At 41.5% G+C, this 10,468-nt stretch overlaps 1 protein-coding gene across 1 annotated transcript in view; it reads left to right on the top strand.

Moving 5' to 3' along the window:
- hcn2b (hyperpolarization activated cyclic nucleotide-gated potassium channel 2b) overlaps positions 1-10,468 on the top strand; it is a 40,239-nt gene that overhangs the window by 27,237 nt on the left and 2,534 nt on the right. Inside the window, exons 5-7 of the mRNA XM_034882132.1 lie at positions 1,195-1,341; positions 2,301-2,541; positions 6,166-6,330. Of these exons, the coding sequence (XP_034738023.1) occupies positions 1,195-1,341; positions 2,301-2,541; positions 6,166-6,330 (553 nt within the window). The remainder of the gene's footprint in view (positions 1-1,194; positions 1,342-2,300; positions 2,542-6,165; positions 6,331-10,468) is intronic.

Genomic DNA, 10,468 nt, shown 5'->3' on the forward strand with positions numbered 1-10,468 from the left:
TTCTTACCCAATGAGACTTTAGCTTTTTTTTGTGTAACATTTGCTGCATCTTTTTGGAGCGAGTCTGCTGCTGATATAACAAGAAGTGAACAGCTCTCCACTAGTTTCAGGGGTTATTTTGTTAGCCTATTGTTCTAAAATACAAGCCATTTTCTCCCTCAGTTTGTGACACACAACAGCATCCTGAGGTGTGTGTATAGCATAAGGGTGCATGGCTGGCTTACAGGAAGGTGGTGATGTGTAAAATTGGCATACAGTGCCCCATCTTTCTGGTATGAACACAATACAACCCAAAGCCATTTGTGTCCAGGGGAATAATAGCAAGATTAATTCCCCAATTGACACAGTGCCATGCAATTCTTCTCACATCATAAGCTGTACATTAGATCCAGTGGGAATCCAGGCATTAAATGTGTCACAGAGCTTCATAATGAGTTGAGAGAAGTGGACACTCAGGCTGCATTTGATGCAGATAAACATAACACTGGTGATTAGTGAGGATGTGAATCTCTCGGGTGAGGAATCATGATGTGATGCAGCCAACCTCCATTTACAGCTCTTTTTTTCTCACCACAGTTACATATTTATCAATTCTAACATAAATAACAAATATCTTCCTTCCCCAGAATAGTAACCCAATTACACAAATGCCCCTATTTAATTTTTTACCTGTTTTTTGGTCATTTTCACAGGTCATGAAACACTTGTTTTGTATATTGGAAAGCCCGATTAATATTTCCTGTACTGTAGATTTATCCCTATAAAGTAAAGCATTTAGTTCACCATTTAGTAAAGAGCGAGTTGAGGTGTACAAGAGCAGTGTCCTTCTTCTTTAAACACAGTAGAGCATGGAGAAAACTCAAGGGCTGCACAGTACTGTCATGTTTCCTTAAAAACTTCATCACCATTTTCCTCCCATAGCCATGAGGAATAAATGGGTCACAGGATCTTCACGTTAGCGGAGCTGTACATCTCAATCACTGCACACATGACCAGCTGATGAAGAGATGGAGCGAAAAAAGGCTGTTTAAATATAAATGAAAAATGTTGGGTGTGCTCACAGCTGCTGATCGGGCCAACTTCTCCAACCATTTCCTGTCACAAGTAACAATAGAGTTGCTGAGTCCTGTTTTCATCGATTAATGCTTCTGTTTCTCCTGACCACTGTCTCTCACGCCTCTCTCCATCCTCTAGTATAAACAAGTGGAGCAGTACATGTCGTTCCACAAACTCCCGGCCGACTTTCGACAGAAAATCCATGACTACTACGAGCACAGATACCAGGGCAAGATGTTTGATGAAGAGAGCATACTGGAGGAGCTTAATGAGCCTCTGCGCGAGGTATGAAAACATCCATGCATCCACTATAATGTGCTCTCTCACCCACAGACACACACACTTCTCCACCGAGTAAGTGGACTGGAATAAACTCATTAGAAAGCTCAGCTAGGGTCTTAAAGAAAAATGTAACAAAATGTCAGAAATGCCATTTCAAGCCTTCTGTATTGATTTACTTATTAATTATCAATGAAGTGACCTTAAGAGCTTACCAGATATTACTTAAAAAATAGATTTAAACCCTCGTCACAAACCCTTTAAACCTGGTATCCTTCTGGGTCAATTTTGAAAATGAACTTTTTGGGGGCGCTTTTTTTGCCATGTATTCGCTTTTCTCTTTCTTTTTTAATTCATGTTCATTAAACCTAATTTAAATGACATTATAGTTAATTTTTGGTTAAAAAAAAAAAAAAGCTGAAATTTTGAATTATTTTGATTAATAGTTAAGATCAGAGGATGGTGAGTGACTCACAGACTGGCATTTTTTTCAAATGCTATAACATTTTATAAAACACCAAAAATGCAATGGAAGTAATCATTCATTTTACTTGCAAAGAATGTTGGAGGGTTTCCATACAACTTACATGCATGCATCCACGTTATCTTTTGACAATTTGGTTAAAAGAACCCCATATTTCTGATTTCAAATTTGACTCGAGGACAACACAAGGGTTAAGGCCACCCCCACAACAAATCAAGCTAAAGTGCTTTGAGTGACTGGTGCTATATAAATGTAATTATAAAAAAAATGTTTTATTAATTAAAAAAATACCTGTTTTATCCACAAATGAATGCTCCTTCTGATGTTGGAATTAATGCAGTGTAACGTTTTTTTAGCAGTGGTGCACCGCTGCGTGGAGTACAAACCAAGACTTATGTAAACCGAGTCACATGCATGCCCACACATCTTATGACATCCAATGAAACATCATGATCCACCGCTGTTTCCTGTTCAAATTTAGGAAATCGTCAACTTCAACTGCCGTAAGCTGGTGGCCTCCATGCCGCTGTTTGCCAACGCTGATCCCAACTTTGTGACAGCCATGCTGACCAAACTGAGGTTTGAAGTCTTCCAGCCTGTAGACTACATCATCAGAGAGGGAACCATCGGTAAGAAGATGTACTTCATCCAGCACGGGGTGGTCAGCGTCCTGACCAAAGGAAGCATCGGCATGAAGCTGATGGACGGCTCCTACTTTGGAGGTACATCAACTTAGGATCATTAGTTATTCTATTCTGTTCTCTTGTTATATTCTACTATTGTCCATTCTGTTGTGCTCTGTTCTATTCTGTTGTAGGACCTCAACAAAACAGAGAAGAAAACTCAATAGGATAAGGATAGAAACTGAATAGGGCAGAACAACAGAATAAAACAGAAAAGGATAGAATAGGAGGATAGAACAGAACAGTATTCTATTCTGCTTCCAGACATGTTATATACACTTTGATTCCACTACAGTTTTATCCTAGATGTGTGTTTTAAACATTGAAGCAGGAAAGAAACAAATAGAAACAGCACCCTGACTGTTTACTTTGAATTCTGTGAAGTCTTGCCTCATAGCCGCTTTATTCTGTCCCACTTTCTCAGGTTGTTGTTCCTCTGTGGCTGTTTAGAAGCATGTAGTGCCTGTGTTGCTATCGCCATCCATAAACCCACACAGGCGTGCGCAACACACTTTCACACTTTTTAAAGTCTCATGGGTTGATGGTTGGGGATGCAGTTTTTAATATCTGGTGCTGTCTGTCGCAGACCAGAGTTCACAGGCAGTAATGTTGATGTGCCAGCTTCCCAGGGAGCTGTTGGAGGGGCACATACACATGGCATACAAACATGCACATACACATACGCACATCCAAATAATAACAGCTAATTAGCACAGCATAACGATGATGACGGCCATTTGTAATGTCAAGCATACATTTTTCAGAGCCTTCCCTGCCGCCAGTGAGGAAGTCAAAGGCCTGTCATAAACAAAACTAGCGGTGGGCTTGGACTGGAGGGACAACATGGTTTAACCTCCTCAGTGGGGTGCAGTGCAGTATGTGTTTGTGGTAAAATCTCTCAATTAGTAATTAGCAGCAAGTAGATGGTGATGTCAAGGCAAGTCTTGCATTGGCAGACCTATCTCCACATCCCTGTGGAGTAAAGTCTGGCCTCTCCACAGATACATTCTAGGATACAAGACAAACTTCAGGTTGTTTGCATTTCTTTAAAACACTCACAATCCTTTTTGGTGGCGCTTAACTGTGGATGCAAAAAGATTTCAGGAAGCAACTTGTTTTGCTGAAACATTTGTACCCCGCAAAAGAAAACGCCACAGTTAACTGTTTACACAATACAGTAACTTTAGCTTTTTAAATTAGCTGGATACATGGTTAAACGCATTTTGCTCTGCAGTGTTGGCATTTGTACTCCTTCCATAGCCATCTGCCCCAATTGATATGTTTTTTGCATTTACTATCTAACTAGATACTTTACTATCTAACTAGATAGTAAATGCAAAAAACATATTCTTTGAAAATCTTTACAATCATTCCCAGAAATATCTGAACAGGGCTGCCTTATTTTTTAATGTGTAACTTGCTTACTTGAAGTTTGTTGTTGGAAATAACAGTCTGCACGTGTTTGTGTCGCTGCTGTTGGGACTGCTCTGAACTGCCAATATGTTGCCACAAAGTCATTGTTGTTTCTTGTTATTGAAATCCTTTATAGTGATACTATTACAGGCATATTACAGAGTGGCTTATGTAGTTAACTGATTATTTAAAGTAAGATAAGGTCCCTCAAGGGAGCTGTGCGCAGCCATTTACAGCACCCGGGGGACCAACTCCCGATCTGAACCAGTGCCTTAAACCTACATGTTTTTTGATTGTGTGGGAAACCAGAGAACCCGGGGGAGAACATACAAAACATAAGGGAGAACATACAAACTCCACACAGAAAGGCCCAGAACAACCTGAATTAAAACCCAGAACATTCTTGCTGTGAGGCCACAGTGCTAACCATTGGACCACCATGTTGCTTGTCTATGATATGGCATACGTTTTCAGAAAAGGAGAGGAACAGGAGGTACTTTCCTGTGAACATAGTACATGACAACTGTAATAAGATCATTTTGGACATTGTTTTGCAATAAGAACAGGAACAGTGCATCCCAGGCAATAGGAAAAGGTTAAGGCGGTCTTAAGCCCAAATAGTGCTGGGAATATTGCTTTATTTATTTCCCTGTATTTGTCATCATATTTAATGATGAGATTTGCCCTATCCACAAGCTACAAATGATAACCCCAGTGGTTTGAATGGCTTTTTAATGCAGCCCGGTGGTTTCATTAGGATATTATTCTCTCCAAGCATGTCCCACTAATGATACTAGGCTAGCAATACGTAAATGAATGTGTTATGTATAAGCAGGAAGATCCCAAGTGACAAATATGAAAGAACACTTTGTGGATTCTGAGGAGAGGCTTTCCACAACTCCCACAAAACTGGAGCACATACAATGCTTAAAACCTAATAACCTTCATTTCTCAAACATGACTGGACCAAACCTATGTGAGAAAGAAAGCCCAGAAACCTGCTACTAAGGTATGTGATGTCCCTGACATGTAACTAATTTCACTACGCCGCCAAGTCACACTATGAGTACATGTCATAGTTCTGTCCAAATGGCTTCATACATTACATCCTACAGCTTATACTTCCATTCCAGCAGCTGACCTTGGGGAGCATCACCACCAACCTACATTTAGCAGTAAAGTGTCTGTCTGCGTAGGCTATTTATAATTAATATGATCAGTAACTATAAATCCTTTATCAGATCATGAATTATGATCAGAACTTGGTCACACTTAAGGTCACACTTAAATAATATTTGAATAAAAAGCTGCTGTCTCCTGATTCTTACACAGTGAATGTATGTGGGTGTATGTTAATGTACTCTATCTGTTGATAGAGACAGTGTTTGTGTTTGCGTCCAAGGGAGGAAACACTGAGAATGTCTGGCAGCTGAGTCCTACATCCTATCATAATGGCAAATCTCATTAATGTGTAATATGAACTTTTTCCACTTTCTGATCACGATAGACACAAGGAGATTAATACCACTCTGATGATGTCTTTACGGTGAATATTAAACAAGAGCCAGCATAGGGTTAGCTTAGATTAGCATTAAGACTGAAAATAAGCTTTTTGAACTTTTTATTAACAAGTGAGGTGTGGGTGTCCGTAATAATACCCTTGAAGCCCTCCTGGTTTGTTTGCTTTGTGCAGCGCCCCATTTGCAGCTGGGGACACCACAGTCCTAAACAGATAGTCACAGTGCCCCCATGCATGTCCTTAATGGAGTCTTCTCGCGTTTCGTTATCTTCCTCCTTTTTATTTTCAACAGAAAGTCAGCGGTCGACCTTTTCAAATGGGGGAAAAAGAGGGCATATAGTTGTCAAGACAACAGTGGGCCCCAGCCTATAAAAGAAAGCTAGAGAGATAACGATGCTAGGGGAAAGGACGGGGACAACTAGATGTAATGAAGCTTAGCTGCGTATCTCCAAATATAGAGTGTGCTTCCTTTGCACAGCTGTCAGTGCTGGGGCACTGCTGGGGGAAATACTGTCAGTGGGTCATACTGGCTATAACCTCTGCATGCATAAACCACTTTCATTCTGAACACACATTTCAAAGGCTAGAGTGTTAAGGTGTCAATTTCCGACCTCTCCTCATTTATAGTATCTCTGATCTTTTCTCTGTCACTGTGTGATGCCTTGGAATCTGTCAGTCTGCCATTTTGTGATCTAACCATCTCCTGTCTGCTCTCTCTTTCACCTCACCAGAGATCTGCCTACTGACCCGGGGCAGACGGACGGCCAGTGTGCGATCAGACACTTACTGTCGCCTGTACTCTCTCTCTGTGGACAACTTTAATGAGGTGCTGGAGGAGTATCCCATGATGAGGAGGGCCTTTGAGACGGTAGCCATTGACAGATTGGACAGGATAGGTAAGACTGCTCCAGACAAGCAAACCTTAGTTGATATTGCTTTACAACAAATTACCACGTTGCATGATAGTGTTGATTGGTGTGTGAAGGTGTTCAAATGTATTTTTCTATCCAGACCTAATTATTGAATGTGTCTTGAGAGATTTAGTCATGGAAAATTAGCATCACGGCTTACTGATAAAAGTGTGGTGTCTTCATATGAGTCATTCACTAGATGAAAGGAAGTATAAGAAAAATGTTTTCATTCATTAACGTGATGTCCTGGTCCCATCTGACAGCTGTGACGCTCGGTATGAGTGATCCTTACAGGTATAATGTACAGTATACACTAAAGGAAAGAAGCCTATGGGAAAAAATGTATTCATGCCAGTGAATCATTTATCATATAGTTTCCTGAGAATTAATCGTCACGGCAATTAAGTGCTTCCTGTTGATACCAGCCATTTTGAAGACAGTTATTTAACATATGTGAATCAAGATCACTGTTTCCTACCTTAAAACTCTCTGTAGATTAATTTACTGATTTGTAAACACGATTGCTCAGCTGTGACTGTGGCTAAACATTGAGATCAGAAACACACATGCTCACACACACACACACACACACACACACACAAACATGCACCAAGACTGCTTTGTCTTAGCAAAGTCTTGGGAGACCCTTTTTAAGTCGTATACACAACCATGTTAATTTTTCTTTACAATGCAAACAACTCCCGCTCCCACTGATGTCACACCACATCCCCCTGTCACATGACCACACTTCACATGTTTGCAAAAGCCCTGCATCCACCACCTGCCAGCTGTTGCCATAGCAGCCAGATTCCACATGAGCAGCCTTCAGTCAACCAGCTCACATATTTGGGGGGTGACTGACATGTCTGCTTCAAAATCAATTATTCCCACTGGGCTCCATGTGCACTTGATTAATTTCCATCACTATTAATGTGTTCCATTATTTGGCTTTGTCAGCGGTGTTTATCAGAAAAAAAACAATCAAACACACAGAGGGCTATCACAAGCCATGTTGAAATGTAAATACAGACTTACAAGTAAGGACACAAGCTCTGTTCCTCTCAAGTGTAAAGAGTTTTTTGTTGGATCTGCATCTTAGTAAAGTCCTTACTTTTAAAGCCAATGCTTAATATATTATAATTTTTTTGTTGACTGTATTTGAACAGGGGTGCTTATTTAGGATTAGTTCAACCTGACAGACCATAATTACCCACATTTTTAAAGGAACCAGGCTTGCTCTACCAGCCATTCATCCATTTTCATAAAAAAAGGCTTTGACCTGTATAGAGTCATAAAAAGAGAGGGAATAATCCCTTGTCCGCTGTCTGTATTTCCTTAATGCGTCACATTTAAACACAGCAGAAGAAGCTGAATGTATAGCAGTGATTTAAGGTGAGGTGGAGGTGTTAGTTAATAATGGATTGGCTGATGTGTGAGTTCTGCAGTTCCATCAGCATATTATTGTCCCTAGGTGTCACCTAGAGCATATTTATGCCATCCACACATCTCCAAGATGTCAAAGGCAGACACTTTTGTTGTTTCTCGCTTCCTCAGGAGGAAGTGTACTAAGAATCAAAGAGGATGACCTAATTGCTCCTTGAGTAAGAACTCATTAAATGTTACAACCAGCCTCTTTCAGGCTACAGCACAGCAAATGGGGATTCTTCAGCCTCCTCCCTCCAAACCTGAGAGAGCGTTTTTTTGGTCCACAGATGAAACCCAGGCAACAGGAGTCACCACAGTTTGGAAATGTGACATCTCCTTCTGGCTAGGCGGCTGACTGTGTTAGAGACCGACAAGTTCACCAGCCTATTTAACTTCTTTGTTACATAGGTATCACTCAGTTTTTCTGACTAACAACCTATCTTTCTAGCCAGCGCTCTTGACCTCCTGCTGCATCCCGAGAACCAAGCTGACTACCAGTGACAGTAGTGGTTAAGAACTCTTAATATGCGCCCCACAAGACCGAAAGAAAGAGAGAGAGAAAGGGAGCGCAAATTACCAGTGTCCCTAAATAACCTTTACCCTTCCCAGGGTCATGATGGCATACCCATTACAAAAGGAAAAATCTTTCCTTTTCCTTAATTATCTGAACCTTTGTATCTATGGAACATTGAGAGACACCCGACCAGGCTTAACTGTCTCCTTTTCTCTCTAACTGATGTAAAGAAACAGCTGACATATTGAGGGTGTTTGTCTCAACTTTACATTTGTTACCTTTCCTCACATGTCAAAGCAATTCAATCACTAGTGAGAAAGTATTGTTCCCCAAATAGGCTCCTTCTCTCTTTTGATCAAGAAGAGAGATGTCTCTGTTCACATTCGTCGTCACCATTCCTGGTCATTACGGTGGAGAGGAGGAACTTGTGCATTCCACTCTCAGCAGTTTCACACACAGCGGTCTCTAACAACACACTCATGTGATTTACCTGACAGCGGTGAGAACCCATGGGGTTTGAACTTTACCACTTTGTGACGCACGCACTGCTTTCTTTCTCAGAAACAGCCCGTGATGAGCCGATGTGAGATCAGATGTGATCATTCTGTTACACGCTTTCCTGCTGTGACTTTCTATCTAGCATTAGTCTGCTCGGCTAATAGCCGTGCAGTCTGCTTTTCCCACTAAGTGGGATTCTACAATTCAGCCACAAGTCAATATTTACCTGCATGCAGGCGAATTCTACAGAGGTCCTCCTCTAATCTATCAAAGAGTGAGAAGGAAACTTAAACGTGCTGCTCTTCCAAGAGGCTTCATCAGTGTTACTTACTGGTGAGAGATCATAAGCATTTAAATCTCATTCACACAGCCTGTCACTCTCACATGAGAGTTGTTGAGGTCCTGTGTGAGTTGTAAAGGTGGCGTGGCCTTCATGTCCTTTATCAGTGTCACTTGAATCAAGGTGTTAACTGGCATGAAAATGCCTGGCAGGGGAAGTCCCAATGCTATCCTGATGATTTGAGTCCAGTTGAGTCTTCCCTTCCTTGCCTATTCGTCAGATGTGTGGAGACAGTCCATTTGTGGATGTTAATGTACATGACAACTTTCTGATTCTTTCCCCTTCGATGTTGCTGCTTATGTGATACATCACATGACTTGAGGAACTGCTCGAGCAGGTGTTTTATTGTCTGTGTTCGCCTTGCATCACCTCCAACACACCGTGCAACTACAAAGCGTCTCCCATTACACCCAAGTATTCAAGCTGTGAGCTTTGGGAGCTTCTGCTCCTTCATAGGGCATGCCACCATCTAATTCAGAAGAGGGTGCAACCATTGTTTCTGGTGCTGCATACCTGTGGGGGTTAAGAAAAAGTGAGGCCTGTAAATGTAAATGTAAATGTACTGTATTTATATAGCGCTTTTCCAGTCTTAACTGCTCAAAGCGCTTTTACATCAGGAAACATTCACCATTCACACACATTCATACACTGTGGCCGGGGCTGCCGTACAAGGTGCCACCTGCTCATCAGATAAACATTCACACACATTCACACTCCGATGCGCAGCACCGGGGGCAACTCGGGGTTCAGTGTCTTGCCCAAGGACACTTCGACAATGACTGCAGGGGCGGGGATCTGTAAGATGGCTTAACTCACACCCATAGAGCTGGCGTTACCAGATATCCAGATAACGATTATTTTTTACTCCTGTAGGGCCAATGCATGCAGAACACAAGCCAAGTGCAAGTAAACACTCACACACACCAGCACCATCTAATCACATAAAGATAATATATACATAGACAGAGAGGCACAAATGAACAATTACTTTGGCAACAGACATGCTCTATCTCACACTGTCAGCACTGAGGTGACTCTACAAAACAACTGACTGGCAAAAACACTTTATGTATATCCTCATGAAAGGGAATTAGTGCAAAATATAAGATGCTCTCTAGTCCTCAGGGGGACAGGGGGGATGTGTTGTGACATCAGTAGCACTGCTGGCCTTGGGGGGAGCGGGAGTTGTTTGCATTGTAAAGAAAAAATAACATGGTTGTGTTTACGAGTTAAAAAGGGTCTTCCAAGATTTTGCTAAGACAAAGCAGTCTTGTTGCATGTGTGTGTGTGTGTGTGTGTGTGTGTGTGTGTGTGTGTGTGTGTGTGTGTGTGTGTGTGTGTGTGTG

Source organism: Etheostoma cragini, chromosome 9 (genome assembly GCF_013103735.1).
Source record: "Etheostoma cragini isolate CJK2018 chromosome 9, CSU_Ecrag_1.0, whole genome shotgun sequence".
NCBI lineage: Eukaryota > Metazoa > Chordata > Actinopteri > Perciformes > Percidae > Etheostoma > Etheostoma cragini.